Raw genomic sequence first — 24010 nt, 5'->3', positions numbered from 1 at the left:
GAAGGAAGGAAGGAAGGAAGGAAGGAAGGAAGGAAGGAAGGAAGGAATTTTCAGAAGTGCCCTTTTATGGATGTGGCACTTGAATTGTGCCTTAGAGATGAAAAAAGGGGGCTGTTCATTGGCTCTTCATTCAATGATGAGCCGGGGTTAGAAGTAATAGATGGATGGAGCATACATAGCATGTAGTGTCAAATGAGGCCAGGTTAAGGATTGTTTCTGATCCTGCTGACAAAAGTTGCTAAAATTTTTTGAACAAGGAATTTACAATAGTCAAGACTTGTACATTAATGAAATTAATCTGAAGCTGTGTGAAGCATGAATGGAAGAAAGGAAAAAATTCTAGTAGGCAAATTAGTTTAGAAACTGTTTTAACAGTCTAGAGGAAAGGTGAGAGTGATGAAAGCCTGGACTTGTGTAAGTGGGGTGGTGGTAGGAGCTGAGAGGTGGAGATAGGCACAAGAGATAGATGGAGGCAGAATGGACAGAATCTGGCAATAGGTTAAATATGGGGGAAGTCAGTCAAAGAAACTTTGGAATTTCAGCTTTGGGTGACTGGGAGGTTGGTGGTTCAACTGGGAGGTTCACCAGAAACTGGGAAATCAGAAGGCAGGACAGATGATGCGTTTGAATTGAGTTGGCGTGAGCTGGAAATGTCGGACTAGAATTCAAGGGAATAAGAACAGGGCGACCAAGTCCTTGCAAGCAGTTCTTAATCACTCTCTTTTTTGGTCTGGCCCCTGTGATTTCTTTGATGGAGAAAATTCCTTCATCACTGTGGATGAGCAGCTATTCTGTAACTTATGTCACAGGGCTGCCTGCAACAGCAGTATCAGAACTCAAAGAGAAAGGAGATCCTGGGGGGTGGGGATGGATATTGACTTAGAAAACCACAGATCAACACATTTGATTACATTACATTAAAAAAAAAACCTCTTACCTTCCAACTTAGAATTGATAGTAAGGATCAGTTTCAAGGTAGAAGAGCTGAAAGGGCTAGGCAATGGGGATGAACTGACTTGCCCAGGATCATACAGTTAGTGGCTGAGGTCATATTTGAACCCAGGTCCTCCCGACTCCAGGTCTGGCTCTATCCACTGTGCTACATAGCACTCCTCCAATTACATTTTAACCTTGCCCCCATATAAATCTGACACCTCTAGCCTGGGGTCCTGAAAGGTTAAGGGTCTCACCCAGGGCCAGAAAGTCAGTAAGTTAAAAGTGGGCTTTATCAATTCTACACCATTTAAAATAGATTAAAGGTCGCTACTTAGAAATTGAATTTGCACCTCTTGTTAGTAAATGATCTTCATAAAGAATGTAAAACTAAGCTTCAGCCTGGCATATTTTGAAAACCTAAAGTTGTGTTCTAGTATCATTTACATTCTGAGATTTAAGTTTACAGAGGTTGACACCTTTCTACTAAACACTGATGGAAAATGAAAAAGTTCCAATGTCCAGCCCTGAACCTAGCAGTAATTTCATGGCTACAGAGAAGTCTCAGGTGAAATCACTCCCTTTACCAGTGCAGGTCAGCACCTTCTCTGCAATGAACAGTCTTCAAGAGTTGTTGCCTTAGGGGCAGCTAGGTGTCTCAGTGGATTGAGAGTCAGGCCCAGAGATGGGAGGTCCTGGGTTCAAATCTAGCCTCAAACACTTCCCAGCCATGTGACCCTGGGCAAGTCACTTGACCCCCATTGTCTAGCCCTTACTGCTCTTCTGCCTTGGAACTAATATAAAGTATTGATCTAAGACAGAAGGTAAGGGTTTAAAAAAAATGAGTTGTTGCCTTGAGTGGATGTGCCGAACTGGCTGCCCTAAGTCAGAACCGGATTTAAAATGGAAAATAACAGCAACAACAAATACAATACAGAACTTTGTTGTTCAGTTGTTTCAGTCGTGTCTGACTCTGTGATCCCATTTGGGGCTTGCTATTTCCAGCTCAAAGGTGAAAAGGAAGTACATCCTAGGCATGAAGGCCTGGATATGCAAAGGCTAGAGAATGAGAGAGGGAATGTCATGGCTGCAGAATAGTGACAAAGCCAGTTTGACGGGACCACAGGGGAAACGAAGTCATGAAAAATCATGTGGGAAAGGGAGCTCAGAATCAGGTCAGGAAGGCTTTATTGCTAAACAGAGGAGTTTGTAGTTGACCTCAGAGGTAAGAGGGTTTGACTCATGCTGGCAGGCAGATGGAAGGGATGGCCTACAGCTGGGAGACCTGTAAGTACAGACTAGCAAGAGATGATGGGCCTGAGTGAGGCTGGTGGCTATATGAACAAGGAAAGGGATGGATACTAAAGGTATTGTGGAAGAAATGGCAAGAATTAGCATAGAGAAGTTGTATGAGTTGGTTGGTTAAATTCATTTATGGAGTGTCACTAATGATAGCTAACATTTAAGTAGGGGCCACTATGTGCCAGGGACTGTGGAAATAACTTTACAATGATTATCGCAACAATCCTGGGAAGGAGGCTCTATTATGACTCTCCTTTTACTGATGAGGAAACAGAGGCAGGCAGAGGCTAATAATTTGCCTGGGGTCCCACTACTAGTAAGGATCTGAGGTGGGTTTTGGACTGAATCCAGTTCTGCCTCTAGGTCCAGTGCTTAATCCCTTGCACTACCCAAGCTGCCTGTAAAAATGTTTGAGTTGGGGCAGCTGGGTGGCTTAGTGGATTGAGAGCCAGAGCCAAAGATTGGAGGTTCTGGGTTCAAATCTGGACTCAGACACTTCCTAGCTATGTGACTCTGGGCAAGTATTGGTCCTAAGACAGAAGGTAAGGGTTAAAAAAAATAATTAAAATAAATAAAATAGCTGGGTGATGGGTCATGCTAATGTCCAACTCTCCTCTTCATCATCTCAAAAACAATACAATATATATCAAGCATAAGAACAATACCTACAAAAAAGGGGAAAGGAAAACTCAAAACTCCCACAGGAAAACCAGTAGTAACTAAATAAGTGAAAAACCAAAAAAGATCTTCTAAAATAGTAATGAAGTACTATGGGATAAAAGAATAAAAGGGGATAATGCTGCAAAGAACTACAATGGACAATGGAATCTTAAGAAGGGATATTAGAACAATTATGAGAACCCTAATATTGACTGAGAAGCCTAAGGAGAAATAATGAAATTAGAGCTTTTTAAGATTTTGAAAAGAATTGATGGTTTAGAACAGAAGGCAGAGACTATTAATAAATGGTAGACATTTTTAAAAAGGGAATGGCAAAGACAGAATGCAAAAATACAAAGATATAACAATAAATATTAGAGGAAAGTCAAAAGGCAGAAAAATTAGGAAAAAAAATTGGAGGAGCAGTGAGGTTGCTAAGTGGTTTAGAGCACCAAGCCTAGAGATGGGAGGTCTTGGGTTCAAATCTGACCTCAGATGCTTCCCAACTGTGTGACTAGACAAGTCACTTAACCCCAATTGCCTAGCCCTTGCCACTGTTTTGCCTTGGAACCAATACTTAGTATTACTTCTAAGACAGAAGGTAAGGGTTTCAAAAACAAAAGAAAATAAATAAAATTCCATATGAAATACATAGGCTAAAGTAACAAGTTCTAAAGACAGAACTCAGAAAGATAATTTGAACACCTGGTCTCCCAGAAAACTCCAATGAAAAAAAGCATACCACACTAAAGGAATACACAAAAGAAAATTTCTTAGAAGTATTAGAAACAGCAAACAGATCAATAGAATCCACAGGATACCAGAGAGACACACACCAAGTAAGTTTAATTGGGCAAGTTCACATATGAAAATGGTATTAGAAATCAGGAAGATGACTTTTCCTCCACCCTCAAAAAGACCAGTGTAGTTTAGGTCTAGTCCCACAGGTTCAGGAAGCCTACAGGCTCCTGGTCATCCCTGGAACAGAGAATACATGACAGTAGGATGGGTTTTAGGTCTGCTCCAAGATGGACATAAGTACTCAGTCTGATATAAGCTTTGGATGGCAGCCATATATCTCTACCATGGGGTCTGAGGTCTTATGGTAGTTTCAGAACTGAACAGAGGATTATTTCTATCCAAGTGGAAAGATTTACAAGTCTGCATACCTGGTATTCTTCTTCCAGGCGAGACAATAGGACTGCCTTTTCCACTGTCAGGTGCCTGTCAATCAACCCCATGGACAAAATTAAGGACTTCAACTGGGTGACCACAAATTCTATACCTGGTGAATAAAACAGAAATATATATTCCAAAGCCAAAGCCATCATAGTGATAATACTCCTGTACCCATGCCCCCAGTTCAGGATACTTATAAATAAATCTGGAAAGGAGAAAAGAAGAATCTGTCCATTAGACAAAGTGGAGGAGGATGCTTCAAAAAAGATGACTAACAGGAAGAAATATTGTTTTTATCAAATAACTATTATTATCATCAAAAGCATTTTCTGAGTTCTGTTGTAAAGCTGTGTAGGTTCCCCAAGATTTAGACCTTCTGGAAAGAGGCAGGGTTTGTTTTGGCAAGGATGAAACTGCTTACAGTGTGGGCCTCTACCCACCCAGGCCACAGGCACAGCGATATTACGAGATCATCCTCTAATTTAGGAAAAAGTCCCAGCCTCCTGTATTCTACTCTGACCAGAAGGCTAGAATCTTCCAACTCTTCTATCCACTCTTCTGTACTATCAATTCTTCATGAGTTGCATGTAGATTAAACATGAAAATCATGTAAATCCAGTTATTTGAGCTCATATCATTGACTGCACTGATAAAGCCAATCTATTTATCTTCACATGTACAATCCTATTTTGATCTAAGGCTTCTTTTTTTTTTTTTAACCTTCATTTTCTGACTTAGTAACAACTCTGAGACAGAAGAGGGAAGCTCTAGGCAATTGGGGTTAAATGACTTGCTCAGGGTCATATAGCTAGAAGTATCTGAGGTCAGATTTGAATTCAGGTCTCCCAAGTCCAGGCCACCTCGCTTCTCCTTGAAGTTTCTTTTTAAAGCTGTCACACCTTATAAGAAAGAAAACTAGCCACATTCAGAGGAAGAACTGTGGGAGGAGAAACACAGAAGAAAAACAACTGCTTGAACACATGGGCTGATGGGGATATTATTGGGGGTGTAGACACTAAACAATAACTTTAGTCCAACTATCAATAATATGGAATGAGGTCTTGATCAATGATACATGTAAAACCCAGTGGAATTGTGTGTTGGCTAAGGGGGGTTTGGGGGATGGGGGAGAGGGAAAGAACATGAAACATGTAACTAGGAAAAAAATATTCAAAATAAAAAAAAAATAATTTCAAAAAAAATAAAGCAGTCACACTAGCTCTGGACTCTTCTCCAGTAAAACTGCTCAATTCCTTTCTTTCCCCCAAGGAAGGAATGTTTTCAAACTCATCTGTATGCATAGCACACACATCTGGGGACTTGGGTTGTCATTACAACTGTCCCACTGATTACCTTGGGCAAATGACTTGACCTTTTGGAGTTTCTATTCCCTCTTCATAGAACCTCTATGATATAGTGGCGAGAACCCCTCAAATCAGACAACCAGGGCTGGAATACTACTAGCTTTGCTCTTTACCTGTGTGACTAATCACATTGCCTCTCTGGGCCCTAGTTTTTTCATCTGTGAAATAAGGATTTTGGATCAGATAATCTTAAATGTTCCTTCCAGTTCTAAACGCCATGATGGTATGAATGCTACTGACGCAAGCACTGTAAAATGTTATAATGAAAGGAAAGGTATCTGGGAAAACCTTAAAACCTTACAACAATACCTTCCCTTCTTAACTTCAGAAATAATATCTTCATTACCTTGTAAGGCCCACATGTTATAAGATGCCAGATGACTGATGAAAATATCTTTAGTCTTGGCTGGGATATCAGGTCCCATGATATTTGTAGAAGATCCAAGCTTAACGTCATATCTGCAATGGCATAAATTAAACTTTAGAATGTATGCTTTGGTGACAGGATGACATAATGCTCAGCCAAACTGCCTGGAGGCTACTCTTGAGTCTTCCAAGAATATACTCATTCCCTGCTTTATTCAGCCAACTAGGTAATTTAACAGAGGGAGATTTAGGGGGAGCAGTTACAGTTAACATGGGGTTGTAGAAGACTACTAGGAGCTTCTTTAACTAATTTTCCCTTCCCCAAAGCCAAATGCATTGGAGAAGCCAAGGATTTCCTCTGAACAAAAAGCACAATCTGGACAATGAAGTAGCATAGTTATTTGCGATTATCTCAAACCACAATTAATTTACTATGACAGTAATACATAACATAGAACTTATCAAAGCCTTCAATAACCTTTTCCCACCACGGTTGCCATAGTTTGCACTGTAAACACTGACTGGTTCCCATGGAAGTTTCGAAGACAGTAACAGAAGGAGAAGCAAAGGGCAGGAGATTAAAGAGGTGAACCCATGAGGATTTTGCCTCTTACCTTTTTTCTGCCCATTCTATAATTGGATCCCACTCATTCTTTTGAAGTTCCACTAAGGTCTCAGGTTCCTCCACCCTATAGCTAATTGATTGCAAAAAACAAACAAATTTTATTAACAAAAATTTTAATTTTTCTATTTACTATTAGCAATCTAAAAAAATACAAATGACAACCAAAAAATGCCTTTTTTTTCCTCTCTAAAGTATTTCAACCATCTCTTGGGAGGTAGTCCTCTATATGAATCAGTCTTTATTATCTCAACTATCTCCCACCTCAGATGCTAGTAATGAAGGCAGTTAAAGGATTCAGAGCACTCATTTGGTATTTGTACAGTAAAAACCTCTCATCATTACCATAAACAAGCCTCAAGTTAATAATTGAAGTTGTTTCCAATTAATTCCTTTATCCACTCAATCTACCCAAGTTTATTCTTAGTGACTAAGAAAGTTTTCACTTTTGGGGGCATAATATTTAAAGGCTGATCTGTTAAATAAAAAGAATAATATTAACTTGCATATTCATACAACTTTTGGTCATTTATAAAGTCTCTCATAATCTGTGAAATAGAAGGTACAAGTATTATCGTATCCAATTTTAGAGATGAGAAAACTGATGCTGAGAGAGGTTAAGAGATTGCCCCAACATCACAGAATTGGCAAGTGGTAAAACTGAGTCAGTCTCAGACCTCTGATTGCCAAGGGAGTGCGCTGTCCAAAGGCATACAGATGCTGGAGGTGGGAATACAAGGAAAAGATGGAAGTAGCCTTTGGGCTCGAGAAGCTTAGTTTCTACTGGGGGGGATACAAGGCAGATTCTGTAGTACAGAACAAAGTAAACTGAGGGCAAATGCTAAAAATACAAACTTATCCACTGGGTATTTGTTCTATGAATTCAACAGACCCTTGATCATCACTGCTTATTTGACTCCAATTAAAAGAAAAAACCTTCATAACAAAATAACTCATAACTCCTTAGGCAAGTGCTGTGGGACAACCTAAAGCTCACCGTCATTACAATGTGAATTTAGTCCAAGTGTCTGTTACCAGATCGTGTCTGTGTCCAGAAACTTCATAGAAGCTTGGATAAGCTGATCTTTGTTTCGCTGAGATGGGTTGTCTAAAGATGTGTTACACAGTGTGGTCTGAATCAAAAGGCAGAGAGAGCAGCTATTATAGTTCAATGGCCCTGGTGTAAAAGTACTTCTCCTTTCACAAAGTCATTATTGTCCAAGAAGAGAGGCCAAATGTAAGAGACTGATGTTACTCCATATTGGCAAGAGTTTGGGGTTCCAAAGTAAGTCCCCCTGATATGACTTACTATTACTAAATACCATGACAGCAGATACTAATCCAGCATCCAAAAGTAATCCAAAGAGACTAAAATCATGATTTTAAAAAAATACTTGATTAATTAAAAAAAACCAACAACCCCCCCAATAATTTGTATTTTCTCCCACTCATAATCATCCCTAAAATTCAATGAGGTATTGACCTCCTATTATGATGACAAGTCAATGTAGATCGGATTCATGACAAAAAAGGCTAGCCACTGCCATAGAAGGAACAGATGGAGTCCAAATGCAGATTCAAACATGCCATTCTTTATTTCCTCCCCAAGTTTTTCCCTAGCATACACAATATGTGTTTTGTTTTACGACATAATAAATATGAAAATTAGTATTATGTGACAATACATGCACAACCTATATCATATTAACCGCCTTCTTGGGGAGGGGGAGGAAGAGAGGGAGAGAGAGAATATGGATTGCAAAAGGTCAGACAATATTAAAAATTGTAGTGGCATATTTAAAAAACATCAAATAAAAGGAGATACGTCACCTTGGGAAGGGAAGGAAGGAGAGACAGAGAATCACTAAGACTTTGTGAAGACTGTTAAGATATTTTCTAGGAAATAAAGGCATTAACAACAACAAACTATTTTAAGTTCCTTGAGGGCAACTAATGTATGTTTAATGCCTCTTTTTTATTCACTCACGATGCTGGACACATAGCAGGTACTTAGTATTTACTGGTTTCCAAGCTAATGGAAAGTAGAAGCATAGGGGGCAGCTGGGTGGATTGAGGGCCAGGCCTAGAGATGGAAGGTCCTGGGTTCAAATCTGGCCTCAGACATTTCCTAGCTGTGTTAACCTGGACAAGCCACTTAACTTCCATTGTCTAGCCCTTACCACTCTTCTGTCTTAGAACCAATACATAGTATTGATTCTAAGGTAGAAGATAAGGGTTTAAAAAAAAAAAGAAAAAGAGAAAGTAGTAGCAAAGCTATTTCTTCATAGTTAGATGATTATATTTTGTTTAAAATACTAATATTAAAAGAAGTCTGAATGCTTATCAACTGGAAGGCAGCCAGGAGTGTGTGGAATGACCAGGGCAAATTGACTTGAGGCTTAGTTTAAAAACTGGTCAAGGCAGGGGCCAGCTAATTACCACAATGGATAGAGCACCAGACCTGGGCTCAAATCTGACCTCAAACACTTCCTAGCTATGTGACCCTGGGCAAGTCACTCAACCTGATTACTTAGTGCTTTGGTAGTATTGAGTCTAAGACAAAAGGTATGGGTTTTAAAAAGAAGTTGGTCAAGGAGGATTGATAAGTGAATAATCTAACAAGACAAATTAAGTGTGACTGTTGTCATCTTTCCCCTCTCTGCTTCACTTTTAACTTCTCACCAAATGCATCGTATAGAACTTGATGGTGTCTTGCTGAGAATCCCACTCAGTGGCCACGGCAACAGCCAGTGCTTCGCTGGGAACAGTGAAAAGCTTGGCATTGGGAGTCTTTAGCTTCCTGTGGTCCAGGTTTATCTCATATCCACCTTGAAAGATCAAAATTTAAAACTCTTAGGAATTATTAAGTAAAAGCAAATGACCAATCTTATTCACTTGAACTGACACAAAGTTTAAAGATAATGGTAGATTCTGCTTATTGAAAAACTGTAATGCTAGGAAGGATAACCTGTTAACTGGGCTGATTATAAACAAAATAATTTCAAATCACATATTAGAAGGGCAGAAAGAGCTTGCAGATACTCACTTTCACCTTGTGTAATGCTGACATTCTGATAAAACTTCTTTCTTTCTATGAAAAAGAATTCAAAAAATAAGTTTAAAATATTGTTAAGATTGCTTATGGAAGGGCAGCTAGGTGACTTAAGGTATAGAGAGACAGACCTCCTGGGTTCAAATCTGGCCTCAGACACCTACTAGTTGTGTTACCTGGGTAAGTCACTTACTCCCCTCCCTGTAATTACCCTAGCCCTTTCTACTCTTCTGTCTTAGAGCCAATAGACAATATTGATTCTAAGATGGAAGGTAAGGATTTAAAAAATAAAATAAGATAAAAATATTATCTATGGGTGTTCTGAAGAGGCTCCTTACAGGAATATTATTATATGCATTTTACAGAGATACTATGTACACTGGCACACAGCCACTTCCTGGCTGTGTGTCCATGGGCAAGTCACTTAACTCCAACTGCCTGGCCTTACCACTTTTCTGCCTTGAAACCAATACTTAGTATCAATTCTAAAATGGAATGTGAGGCTAAAAGAAAAAAATAGCTTATAGAGCAACAGAGCCAATTACCAATACTCTGATTAACACTAATGTAGTAATAGATTTTATTTTTTTAATTTACATTCAAGTAGTTGATAATGGTTGTAATGGTTGACTGTACATTTAATAATCATGAAGAAGCAACATATACTGGTTTTGTAAGGTGCCAATCAGGCCCTGGGTCTGATCACACATTATCATGTATATAATGTTCTTAATGATTTATCTAATAGAAAGCATAAATTTCATTCTCTTGCCGCCACCACATCACCTTTTATCCAAATACAAAGACAGTATCTGAATGTGACAAGGATATATATTCTCTTTTATAAATGCACATGCTAGACAGTAAGTAGAGATCCCAGGTGCATTTTCTATTTCTCGCTATCCAATTAATTAACCTAATTAACTTTAGCTTTCTTGTATACTCAACAGGAACTACAAAACTCTCCTTCAAGAGGGAAAAATCTGTGTCCTGTGCTTCCTTTTGAAAATGATTTGAATAAAAAGTCTAGCATGGAAATACTCATACCACGTATTACCCTGGAGGAAGTTGAAAATGACAGCTCATAATAATTCGCAGACTTTCATAACTAATAAGGAAAAATAAGTAGGTGGAATCTTGAGATCTACCAGCCTACCATCACAAAACATCTAGCCGATGTAAAACAGAAAAAGAAGTCAATTATTTAGATTTAAGAGTATTTGGGGTCGCTGATATTTGCCTGTTGAAATAATGATACAATATTTGAAAATAAAGGAGAATAAGTAAATAGTTTATATTTAAGCTTCTTCATTAATAATCAAGATTATGTTAAAAATTAATTAAGACTGGCTATGGAAAAAATTCAAAGAACCAGAGGAGGGAAGAGAATTTATGGCATCACGGTCTTATTACAGGCCAAAGGAAGTACTGAGGGAAAAGCACTGAATCTGGCATCTTGAAATCTGGGCTTGGACCCAGCTTTGCCACTTACACTAGCTGTGTGACATTGGACAAGTCACTTAACCTCATCTTCAGTGTCTTCATCTGGATAAAGAGACAATAATACTTGAGTTATCTTCCTCAGAGACACTCTAAGGAAAGTTCTTTGTAAAGTGTTATATAAATGTGAGCTGATGGGGGGGGCTCAGTGGATTGAGAGCCAGGCCAAGAGATGAGAGGTCCTGGGTTCAAATCTGGCCTCAGACACTTCCTAGCTGTGTGGCCTTGGGCAAATCACTTAGTCCCTATTGCCTAGCCCTCACTGCTCTTCTGCCTTGGAATCAATACATAGTATTGATGAAGGTAAGGGTTTTAAAAAAAAATATGAGCTGATGATAATTTTGCCACAGTTTTCATGTATTCCACATTAATATTTAATAGCTTGTATTTATGCAGCTAGGTGGTGTAGTGGATACAGTCAGGAAGACTCATCCTCATGAGTTGAAATCTAGACTCAGATGCTTTCTAGTTGTGTGACCTTAAGCAAGTCACTTCACCCTGTTGGGCTCAGTTTCCTTATCTATAAAATGAGCAGGATAAGGAAATGGGAAATCATTTCAGGATACTTGCCAAGAAAACCCCAAATGGGGTCATGAAAAGTCAGACACAATTGGAAACAAGTGAATAAGAACAAAACCAAGAGTAACATTGTGCTTTAAAATTATAAAACACTGTTCTCCCATCACCTCTGAGGTAGTACAAGGATTGTGATCCCTGACTTAAAGATGGGGAAATGAGATCCAGAGAGGGAAATGACTTGCCCTGGGTCACACGGCTGGTAATGTCAGAACTTGGATTTGAACCCATTTCCTTAGACACAAAGTTTTTTGAAAACGTTGTGTTTTTAAATACTTCCTTAAGTATTTAAAAACCCAAGTATTTGTCATTTAAAAAAACCTGATATTTTTCTTCTTCATTGCTGTAATTTCCTGATGATTCTTGCATATATATATATACCATTGCCCAGTGGTATCAAATTAAAATGAAAACAGGACCCCCTCATCCATAAAGGCTCCCTAACAGGCCACATAACGACTTTGAAAATTACTGTGTTCTCTTATATTTTTATTTTGTTAAATAATTCTCAATTACATTTTGATCTGGTTCCTCTGCCCTGCTGGCCTTTTTAAATATATACCTCTACCAAGAGGGGGGGAGGCATGCCTCATTGTCTGTCAGGTCCTCTGAATTAAAAAGTGGTCACTAAAAAAAATGTTCACTGCATTAATCAGAGAAAATTCAAACTTTCCATATTCAATGGCCATTCATCAAGTGTCTGCTAAGCAAAATGTGTAAGTAATAACAGAGTTATCAATGACAAACTGCTTCCAAGGAGAGTTTATTCCTTATTTCCATTACTACTAAATGAGGGTTTAAAGGTATATGTGGAAATGCTTACAATACAAGGAGAAATGAGATAAGTGCAAAAGGGAGAGAAGGATGCAAAGTATGACAAGAAATCTAAGGAAAAGACAGCTTTCTTGTACTAGGTGGGGGTCAAGATTGTACCAGCATGAGGACCGAAATTTTTCTTTTTTGTTAATAATCACAAGCACCTTTTGAGAAGGTGCCTGGCATAATGGAGAGAGGGACCAGCTTTGTAGTCTCAAAGACCTAAGTTCTCCCTCTGACCCTGCTGTGTGACTATGGGCACTCTCTGTGCCCCTCGCCTGCTCTTTTAAGTTACAGATAAATTATTGAGCTGCATTAGTGGAGGGAGCTTTCACACATGGAGTCCCTTATCCTAATGAAAACATACGCAAGCAATCCCCAGTAGGACCAGTTGCCCAAAAGCCAGTTCTTTTGAAATCATTTGCCTTGATCTTATTATATTCAGTGATTTGCTTCTACATTAGCTTAGGAGGCCAAACAAGTGTGACAGAACCCTGAGGATTCTCCATGTACCCAATCACAAAAAAGTTAAACATGGCCCTGGAATGAGGCCCTGTCCCCATTTACTTACTATATCAACCAAAGAAATGGAACACTAAACTTATATATCGTTAAATTGAATCTGATGGCCAAATACTCCAAATGACAAGAGATAGGAATGAAATTGAACAACTAAATTAGAAAAAACAAAAATGGTCCATTAGAAGAAAAGCAGTTCAAGAGGAACACATTTTGTACCAATCCCTGAACTGTGCTAATACCATCCAGACAAAAAAGAAACAAAAACCAGTTAACTACTAGTAGCAAGTCCTTGGGGGGAGCAAGTGAATTGAGAGCAGGCCTAGAGATGGGAGATCCTGAGTTCAAATCTGACCACAGACACTTCCTAGCTGTGTGACTCTGGGCAAGTCACTTAACCCCCATTGCCTAGACCTTACCACTCATCTGCTTTGTAACTGATACACAGTATTGATTCCAAGGTGGAAGGTAAGGGCTTAAAAAAAGAAAAGAAAAGAAAAAAGAAGCATGGGGAATTAATAATGAGCAAGACATCCTATTGCCATGAACTAGCTTTAAGGATATGAAGATATTCTATCTCTTCTGTGTGGTACTGGTAGGCCTTCTATACTATACAGTTTCTAATTCTTATCTTTGCATCTTCCTAAAGAAGAGGAAAACTGCAAAGGATTGAGAGGCACAGCAACTAAAACGATGAGCTATATGAGGGTCATAAATCTAGAGCCAGAAGGGTAAAAGAGGAACTTCAGGCCAACTGCCTCATTTTATAGATGAGGAACCTAAGGCCCATTAGCCCTAAGGCTAATGTAAGCAATAGACAATGGAGAGGGGATTCAAACTCTGATCCTTTTGACACCTAAACCAGGACTCCTCCTACAGGATTACACTGTCTACTGGGACAGAAGATGGATCAGCTAAAAGTTTCAAGGGAAGTGGTTTTTTTTTTTTTGTTGTTGTTGTTTTTTTTAATTCAGGAGACTTGTATACGTTTGTAGAGTCATGGAATTAGCAACAGTAGATAGGGAGTGACAGGAGTATGAGTAAAGCTAAAATTTTAATAAAAGGTAGTGCCAGTCTCTAATAGAGAAATGGCCAAAAAGATAAAAAACAGTTTGCAAGTACCAAGTACAAGCTTGTTGTAAGAAAAAAATAATAGAAATGCACATTTAAAGAAGTCCGGAATCAGGAAGACTCATTTTCCTGAGTTCAAATTCAGCCTCAGAATTTACTAGCTGTGTGACCTTGGGCAAATCACTTAACCTTGTTTGCCTCAGTTTCCTCACCTTTAAAATGAGCTGGGAAAGGAAATGGCAAACCACTCTGCTATCTTTGCCAAGAAAACCCCAAGTGGAGGGGGCAGCTGGGTAGCTCAGTGGATTGAGAGTCAGATCTAGAGGCAGGAGGTCCTAGGTTCAAATCTGGCCTCAGACACTTCCCAGCTGTGTGACCCTGGGCAAGTCACTTGACCCCCATTGCCTACCCTTTTTTTCTGCCTTGTTGGCTCCAAGAAGGAAGGTCTGGGTTTAAAAAAAAGAAAACCCCAAGTGGAGTCACGACGAGTTGGACATGACAGAAATGAATGAACAAAAGCAAAAAAAAGATCTCACCTAGCAAACTGGCAGAGATGGTTAAAGATGGAAATGGTCTTTTGGACTGTTGGAATGGCTGCACACTAAAGGCAGGGATGCCAAGGCACTGTTGGTTGATCTGTGAATGGCCTGACCATTTTGGAAAACAATTTGCAGATAAAGTGACTACAATGTCCATGCTATTGGTAGATATATACCCTACCCAAGGATATCCCAGTACCAATGTATTCATAATAGCTATTCATTTGGTAGTAGAAAATTAGAAATAAAATGGAAGGAGAAGACTATGAGTAGTAATGGATAAACAAACTGTGGTACATGAAATATTCTGGAATCCTGAGAAATGCAAATGCAAGGAATCCAGACAAATGTTGAAGACTTGTAGAGACTAATACAGAGTGAAATAAGGAGAACCTGGAAAACAACAGTGGTAACTACCATGATAATGTAAATGAAAAGAACAAAAATTGAAATTGAACACAATTATGATGATTAATCTTGGCCCCAGAGAAGAGATGAAGCAATGCTCTTTCCTCCTTTTGAGAGGAGGGGTTTCTGTGGATGTGAAATGTTTCATTTACTGTCTGTCATGGCTGATGTGTCCCTTGGTATTGTTTAACTGGCTTTTTTCTTTTTCATTACAAGGGGAAGGCTCAGTAGGTGATGGAACAGTAAGAGGTATGTATATTCCAAATGACTGTGAGGTCAAAGTAAAAGGCATTAAAAAACTTTTTTTTTTTTTTAATCCTTACCTTCCATCTTAGAATCAATACTGTGTATGGGTTCCAAGGCAGAAGAGCAATAAGCACTAAGCCATGAGGATTAAGTGATTTGCCAGGGTCACACAGCTAAGAAGCGTCTGAGGCCATATTTGAACCTAGGTCCTCCTATCTCTAGGCCTGAATCCTAATCCACTGAGCCACATAGCTGCCCCTAGAATTTTTTTTTAAAGGTAAAATTGTTTATTAACATGGGAAACTATGGGGCCAAACTTAACGAGGTTCACCCTCCATGAGAAAGAAGGGTTGCTATGAATAAAAACTAATTCCTATTCTTTAAGGAAAAAAAAAAGCAAAGGGAAAAAGTTAAGTTGCAGTCAGAGCATTTGGGGACATATCTTAACTGTAAGAATATTTAAAGGTGATTTCTCCTGGAACATGTTACTGAGGGTAACAGAATCTCACTTCTAGAAGTCACTTCAAAATATGAGAGTGGTTCAGGAATTGTTTACCTTGACACAGGGTCTAAACCAGGTGTCCTCAAATGATCCATTAGTCATTCCATAAATAATAGAGGCCTAGTAAATACCTAAAATTGTGCTAGGCACATACTGTGGGGGATGTGCAGGCAGTACAGTTAATTCCTGTCTTCTCTGGAGGTCAGATTTCCTTTAGTCCAAAAGTCAGAGCACAAAAACTATACAATTTTACTCAGAAGATAGGACCATGGCTCTTGTGTAACACCTATTTATTCTTTTTTTTTTTTTTTTTTGGTATTTATTAGCATTCAGTTTGAAATTTTTAGTTCCAAATTATTTCCTATCCTCTGGCCCCTCCCCCACCCATTCAAGGAGACCAGCAATATGATATCCACAATACATGTGAAATCATGCAAAAGATTCCCATATTAGCCATGTTGAAAAACAAAAAACCCCAAGAAAACTAAAGTAAAAAAAAGAAATCAGAACTCATCAGTTTAAGTCTAATTCTAATATTCATTCCTTTCTAGGATCCAAGAAGTTAAAAGCTGCCAGCATAAAATGTCTGCCTGTGTCCACTAAGCCGTATGTGCCCTGTGAATTGTCATGGGAAAAGGCAGTGTTATGAAGCTGTACATGAATAGCAGAGAAATTATAGCTGAAAGACTGGGAAAAGAAGCCAGAATGTCTTAATACTACACATATATAAAATACAAATAAATATGTTAATATACATAATGATGAAGTTGAATTATCAAGAAAAGGTATGATCTATTTAAGAAAACAGGCTCGCAAATAATATATTTTGAAATGATTTCTACTTAAAACAGTTAAAACAAAGTTCTGATACACTTCATGAGATAAGTTTAGCTATTGTCTGGAAAATTTATACATTTGGAAAAGTACATTCCCTTCATGATGAAGGATAGATGAGGTGCAACTGTATAAAGCACAATTCCTTTCCATCAGGGAGTTTGGAATCTTGTTGGAAAGACAAGACAGACACATGAAACAATTCGAGTATTGGAGTATCCATGGAAACATCATCTTTGAACATGAAGGAAGCTAGTTACCAAAGTGGGTCACACCACTTCTCAGGGAAACAGCTTTCTATTATAGGCATTTTATGAGTTTGCATCTTCTCCCCTCCATCAGAAGAAAAATTCTCTTTCGCCCCTTTCACGGTCGCCAAATGTAAGAGGGAGATTTTTTTCGTAAAAAATCTCCCTCTTACATATTGGAAATTAATTTTTCAGACTCTATATCCTAGGAACCACAACTCCCACAATACTCCTTGAATATAGTAGACTCCATCACTTTATCTTTTAAAACAGCTCCATCTGCTGTGACTTTGCATCCAAGTTTATTTGTCCATAGGCAGTGAGTGCTTTTGAGGTAAAGAAAGCCAAATGTGACTGTGGCATAACTGTCACCATTTAACCAAATGTTTCTCTGACTTAAAACACTGCAGGGCACATCAGATTTTACTTTATCTTAGTCCTGTTCATCTTCCCCTTACAATCTTTTGGTTTCTTTTCCATTCCCCCTGCTAGATCACCATTGAGGCCCTTAACTTCTCTTGGGATCATTATCATATTCCCCTTAATGGTATCCCTCTGATTAAAATGTAATGTGGGGCAGCTGGGTGGCTCAGTGGATTGAGAGCCAGGCCTAGAGACAGGAGGTCCTAGGTTCAAATGTGGCCTCAGACCCTTCCTAGCTGTGTGACCCTGGGCAAGTCACTTTACCCCCATTGCCTAGCCCTTACCACTCTTCTGCCTTGGAGCCAATACACAGACAGAAGGTAAGGGCTTAAAAAAATAAAATAAAATGTAATAGGGAAATATTTAACAAAATAAAAACATAATAAATTATAGGTAACAAAACACTTTAAAACTAAGTAAATATTTTTCTGGCAGCCACCATTTCTATTTATTTGAGTTTGACTAATTTATACTGCCAGATTAAAGCTCCTAAACCACCACTTTCATCACATTATAACTCTCCTGGCTTTGGAAAAAAAAAGTTTTTTCCCCCCTCCAAACTCTCCCTTGACCTAGTACTCAACATTATGGTCCCAGGCTATCTTTTAAACTACTCCCCTATAGGATCACTCTGTCCCTGTCACACTGGTCATGGTCTCCCATGCCTTTTTTCATGCTGTTATTTAATTCTTCTCCTCCAAATCTTACTGATCCAGCAAAGCCTCAAAAAAGCTTTTTCAATGCAGAGAATACTTTCCCTTTTTTAAAATCATAGCACTAATTGTCTATACCTTTTATTTGGCAAATAATGCCTTCTGGCATTTCTTGCATTGGTATTTGACCTTTTCATGTTTATGCCTCATTTTTTCCAAATGACTTACATAGTCCTAAAGAAGAGGCCAGAGACTATATTATTTTATATATTATATTATAGCCCCAAATGCAACCTAGCAAAGAAAATAGGGGCATCCTGTAGATACTAGGAAGTTTTTTGATTTGATGTTAGTGAATGCAATTTAGAATGACTAGATGTAGTTTATTTATTTATCTTTAAAACCATTACCATTACCTTCCATCTTAAGAATCAATACTGTTTATTAGTTCCAAGGCAGAAGACTGGTAAAAGCTAGTCATGGAGGGTTAAATGCCACATTTGAACCCAGAATTTCTTATGTCTAGGTTGAGTCACCTAGCTGCCCACCTAGGTAGTGTTTAAAATAACACAATAACTATTTAGAATAACTTCAAAGCACATTAAATTATTCCTCAGGACACTTTTGAAACACCATGTTGGATAACTATAGTGGCTGACCAAATCCTTAAAGGAGAATGTTACCCTGACCCTCCTATCTCTATTGCCTTGCTTCCAGTCTCTCAGCTTTCCAAACTTCTAACAAAATAATTTCCCCCAAAGCATAGATCTCTAACTGCCTTACTTTTCTTGCTCAAAAGTCTTCACAGCCAATAGTTTAAAATGTATATTCTTAAGTTGGTCAATCAAACTTTCTACAATCTGGCTTCCACTTCTAACTTTTCAACTTTATTTCAGTTTGTTCTCCTCCATGAACATTTTGGTCCACCCAAAGTGTACTACTGGTATTGTAGATGGAAGTTATCCCATCTAACTCATTTTATAGATAAGAAATCTGGGGCCTGTAAAAAATAAAACAAATATATAATAACTTTAAAATTATTATGGTTTTGTAAGATATATTAGTAATCTCAAGAAAATAAAGTCACGTGCCATGCTAGCTTAGGCTGTTCAAATAGCTCGAAACAGCCTGCGGTTCCCTGCCACCACCATGCCACAATGGGAAGGAAAGAGAAAAGGCCCCAGCCAGGCAAGACCTCACAATATCCCCCTGTCTACGTCAGCTCCTAACAATAGGAAGCCAGTGGGCTCATGGGAAATGTAGTTCAAAGACTCCCAAAATTCCACTAATATAGGCCCATAGAGTAGAAGGACTTGTCTACAGTTGTAGAAGTGCTAAGTGGCAGACTCAGGGTCTCAGAGTGCAAATTCAGCACCCTTGCCACAAAAGCAGACTGCTGATCCCCAATCCTGACAGTCTGTCTTCTGCTTCTGAAGGTGACACACCATATATTTGCAATGCATTTCCTCCTCCTCCTCTTCAAGTCTCTGATTCACTGTCTTCTTTCAAAGCTAGGCTCAGGTACCAACTCTTCTAAGAAGCCACCTTTGCTTCTCCTAGACTGACTAAATGATCAACAAACATTTTAAAAGCCAGAATTTATACTAGGCACCATGGTGGAAATATAAAAATAAGTTAAGTTTCTGCCTTCAAAGTTATATTCCACTGGAGGAACAATATGTACACAGATGAACAATGCTGCAAATCTCAGGGAAGTTTTTTTTTAATAGCTTTAAAGCGCACCAAGACTTTTGGGACACTTTGGACAAAATAAAAACATGCTGATTGATGGGAGGAGACTAACAACCAGAGAAACCAAGAAAGGTCTTTTGAAGGAGGTAGCCCTTGAGCTAAGCCTTGAAAAAAGCCAGAAATTTTAAGAGGCTGAGGTAAGGAAGGAGAATGTTCAGGGGACGGGGGTGAGGAATCCTGGGCAAAAAAGGAATACTGTGGTTAGGAAACTATAAGCAGGTTAATTTGACCAGAGAAAATAGAGCAAATGAGGGCTAGCATTGCCAGTAAAATTCTATTAGCCAAGAAATATAGGTTGGAGACAACTTGTGAAGGGCTTTAAATGCCAAAAAGAGGAGGGGTCTGTATTTTTGTTATGCTTGCTAACTCAGTTTACCATGTACTATATTGTGTGCTATATTTGCCCAGTACAAACTCCTCTATGGCAGAGATTTTCCTTTTTTATATTTGTAGCCTTGGTGTCTAGCATATAGTAGGTGTTGATTTATGATCTGTTTTGTCATTTACAAATAAAGATCACCTTTATCCATGTCCTTCCAACATCTTTCCTTTGGAGGAAAGACAAAAACAAAGTATTAGTTGGCTTTTTTCTTGTTTTTTAAACCTTACCTTCTATCTTAGAACTAATACTAAGTATCTGTTCTAAGGCAGAAGAGTAGTAAGTATTAGGCAATTGGGGTTAAGTAACTTGCCCAGAATCACACAGTAAGGAAGTGCCTGAGGCTAAATTTGAACCCAGGATCTCCTATCTCCAGGCCAGGCTCTCTATCCATTGAGCCACCTTACTGCCCACTAAAAGAATGCTTTTACTCCTCTTGATCTCCATACTTTGGGCCCTTTATTTTTTCTTTTTAAAAAGAAAACTCTTACCTTTTGTCTTAGAATCGATACTAAGTATCAGTTCCAAGGCAGAAAAGCAGTAAGGATCAGGTAATTGGGGTTAAATGACTCACTCTGGATTATACAGTTTGTAATTAAGGTCAAATTTGAACCCAGGACCTCCTCTCTCTAGGTTTAGGCTATCTACTGAGCCACCTAGCTGCCCCTGCAATTTGTTTTGAGTTCTTCCAGACTTACTGCATAGAACCCCTGTATGTGAAACTCTTAAACCACCTTGGATGGATGACAGGGCAAGTGAGTTGGCCCAACAGAAGGTGTAGGGCATTCCTGAAGGAGAGCCAGGAGGCATCATCACAAACCATTTGGGTCAGTTACCATCTTGACTATCCTTTGGAATTGTAATGGCTTTCAATCGACTGTCAAATGGTTCAACACTAGAAATTGGCATGATTTTGTCAGTAGAAATGGCATTAAAGAAGAGTCAGCACCACCTACTTTGCTACTGCATCCTAAAGGGGACCTTTACATTTGACTTGCAGCTGAAACCTTCCATATGAAGTTTCCCCAGAACAATGTTAGCTCCTCCAATGGCTTACTTTTCAATTTTTTTATATCCACAATGCTTTGCATATAATAAGTGCTTAATAACAAATGAACTTCGTTCATTCATTCCAGATGACCTTCCTCATGATGACTTTCCACAATGAGTAAATTTCCCAAGTTACATCATTTGATGAAAACTCAGAATGACTCAACCTATCTTCTAGGTAATGACAGGTCACATATCATTACCCACATTAAGAAAAAGGTAATCTAGTACTGGCAACTAATCTAGCCAGGCCATCTCCCTTTCTCTTTGTCCCACCCTAACCCTGCAGTACAGAGGAATCATAAATTTCAAATTAGAGAAGGAATTCTGCTTTCCTCTATACTAGTGGTCTCCAAAGGAGCATTTGTAAGACCCAGAAAATGTATGGGACAATCCACTGGGGAGAGCAGTGTAGAACCGACCCATCAGAAGATGGGTCACATCTACCCCTTGCCTTGATATCCAATCATAAGGCATGTCTCAAACAACCCCACCCACCCCCTTCAACCATTATTGCCCAATACTCCCCCACTTTGCCCTCAGCTCCAAAACTTCTCCCCTTTTACTACATCATTCATTATAAGCAATCACAGTAGGTGTGCAAATGAATCTCCCACAACCTCCAGTCTCTAGCATATGTGTACCCATATTCTTCCCCTTAGATTACCTCATGATGGTTTGGTGCTTCTTGGCTGGCTCTACACTCTATCGCCCAGGGTTTCATTTCAGGAAACTGAAATATTGAAATTCATCTGGCTAGCCACATGGCTCAAATTAACTAAATATTTCATTCACATGGATTTTTTAAAAAGTTAATCACTACTACTGACTCACTCCAGGTGGTCATTGGGAAAGCAATAGTTTATCTATTTGATGTGATTGGGAAGTAGAGAAAATCTGTTGTACCACATAAGCTTCACTGGTTATCTAGTAATAGCCAGTGATAACCAATTGTTAAACTTACATATGAGTTTTACATTTTCTTTACTAAAAACTAAAAGTGACATTTTCTGCTACTACAAATGGCTACCATGCTATACTTAGCAGTCATTTAGGAAGAAAATAAACTAACTTAAACCTGTCCTTTTGATGTAAAGGTGATGTCTGAATAAGTGAGTTTCTGCTTTTTGAAAGAACGAATGTATGGGAACTCTTTGAAAATGGATGCTTAGAAATATTTCTATGTGATTTTTTTGGCTATAAATGGTGTATCATTTATAAGCTCTCATATCTTCAAAAGTAAAAAAATACCTTTCTAACCTATTTAAAAATCTTCCAAATGAAAAGTTTCAGGAGATTTTGAACCCCATTTGTCAAAAATATTAAAATGAAACACCTACAAATTTTAATTTGCTATACAGATTTACTAGCCAAAGTTGAAAACAAACTATCTTAGCATATCATGGATAGGACTGAAAAGTGACTAACTTATATATAATTAAAAAAATGCATTTTTCCCATTTGGATTTTTGTAAATTTTTTAATATAAGTTTATCATTAAAAGCTAATATTGAAATTAATTGAAGCTGGCACCATGTACAGTAACATATGTAATTAATCTATTACATATAATTTAGAATATGCATATATACACCTATATGCAGTGTCCCAAAAGTGGTTTTAAGTTCTAATAGCTTAAATTGCATACATGCATACGTGTATATTATATACCTCTATATTTACATCTATCCATACCTGTCTAATATACCTACACCCACACATACTGATCTGTATATGTAGATCTATACCTACAAATACCTATATTTAGACACTTATAGATGTGGATTTAGATATACAGCTCTATATATGGAGATATATAAGTAGATCTTTACATAGATATAGATACTGATAGCTATATACTCACATATATTAGGGCTGCGGGCTTAAAATGTTTTTCTTGAAAGGGGTGACTCCCGCTCTACACTACTACCCCAGAGACCAGGTCCCGTCCTCAGGGTTAAGCCCTTCACAACTGATCGCAGATCGCGGGAAGCCCTGCCAAATCTCAGTTTCTCTGCCTGAGGAAGGCATATTCATTCATCCCGGTTGCCCTCTCCAGCCCATCCAAACTACGTGTGGCCCAGGCCCCGCCGAAGGCGGGGGTAGCCAGACAGCCAGGGCCGCGGCTCTAGTCTGAGCTCACCTGCGGGGGGTGCATAAGACCGGCGGAGGAGAGAGAGTCCCGGGGCCGGCCCGGCCTGGTCCCCCGATCCGACAGGGGCGGCAGAGACAAGGCAGGGACGGCGTGGGAAGCTCCCGCCACTGGCTCCGAGCCGAAAGCAGCTTCGCCACATCGCACCCTTGGGTGGGGAGAGGGATCAATCGAGGAAAGGGGCCCAGGGAGTGGAAGTGACTGCCCACAACCTCTACCGGTTAGGGCGGCTGCACAGGACCTGCCTGCCGACTTCTCCCACAGGATGGTAAGTTCAATTTCCCCTGGGCGCCGCCATCTGACCCCTAGCCACTCCTGGCTCGTCACCTAACCTTCGCACCCTCCCAGCCAATCAGCGTCAAGAAGGCGATCCGCCTCTAGGAAAAGACTACATATCCCAGTGGGCCTTTGACTTCTCGACACGTGTGGCTTACGCCGACCAATAGGGAAAAGTAGCGACTAAACCTGCTCCCGCCCCCTCACCGAGTCGGAGCCAATTGGCCTGAATTAGTATATATCTGTGTGTATGTGTGTAAGTATGTGTGTGGGTGGGGGTTGTGTGTGTTTCTGTGCGCGTGCGCGTGTTAGTGTGTAGGTAGGGGCAGGGAGGGGGGGCAACCTGCGAGGGGAAGGCCCTGTTCTCTAGTCCTCCGGCACCCGTCGGCGGCTGGAGTAGCTAGTCGGCCAATAGCGGGGTGGGCGTCCCTCTCCTCCCTCCCTCCCCTCCCCTCCCCGCTTTCGTCCCGCGCGCCTGCGCGCGCCCGGCCCCCTCGGTCAGCCCGCCCTCCTCCGGCTCCCGCGCGGCGGCCGCGGCGGCTTCTCCCCCCTCCCCGGCTTTCCCTTCCCCCCTCCTCTCCCTTCCCC

General features: G+C 39.5%; 1 protein-coding gene across 1 annotated transcript; it reads right to left on the bottom strand.

Annotated features, from left to right (window-relative positions):
- Positions 1 to 3986: 3986 nt before the first annotated feature.
- Positions 3987 to 23412, bottom strand: LOC123256637 (ATP synthase mitochondrial F1 complex assembly factor 2-like). The gene is made up of 7 exons (XM_044685222.1): positions 23138 to 23412; positions 9473 to 9517; positions 9109 to 9254; positions 7462 to 7559; positions 6419 to 6499; positions 5785 to 5897; positions 3987 to 4180 (listed from the first exon to the last, which is right to left on the bottom strand). The coding sequence occupies exons 1-7, from the start codon at positions 23286 to 23288 to the stop codon at positions 3996 to 3998; spliced, it is 819 nt and encodes a 272-aa protein (XP_044541157.1). The 5' UTR covers positions 23289 to 23412; the 3' UTR covers positions 3987 to 3995.
- Positions 23413 to 24010: the final 598 nt, after the last annotated feature.

Source organism: Gracilinanus agilis, unplaced genomic scaffold (assembly GCF_016433145.1).
Source record: "Gracilinanus agilis isolate LMUSP501 unplaced genomic scaffold, AgileGrace unplaced_scaffold76, whole genome shotgun sequence".
Lineage (NCBI taxonomy): Eukaryota > Metazoa > Chordata > Mammalia > Didelphimorphia > Didelphidae > Gracilinanus > Gracilinanus agilis.
The sequence above is the reverse complement of the archived record's forward strand: the minus strand, read 5'-3'. Positions and strand labels throughout refer to the sequence as shown.

Coding starts and splice junctions, on each gene's coding strand:
- LOC123256637 (XM_044685222.1), bottom strand. CDS start 23,288: ATGTGGCGAAGCTGCTTTCGGCTCGGAGCCAGTGGCGGGAGCTTCCCA. Junction 9,518..23,137: donor GTCTTATGCACCCCCCGCAG/GTGAGCTCAGAC, acceptor TCTTTTTCATAG/AAAGAAAGAAGTTTTATCAG. Junction 6,500..7,461: donor CTGGACACAGACACGATCTG/GTAACAGACACT, acceptor GCAATCAATTAG/CTATAGGGTGGAGGAACCTG.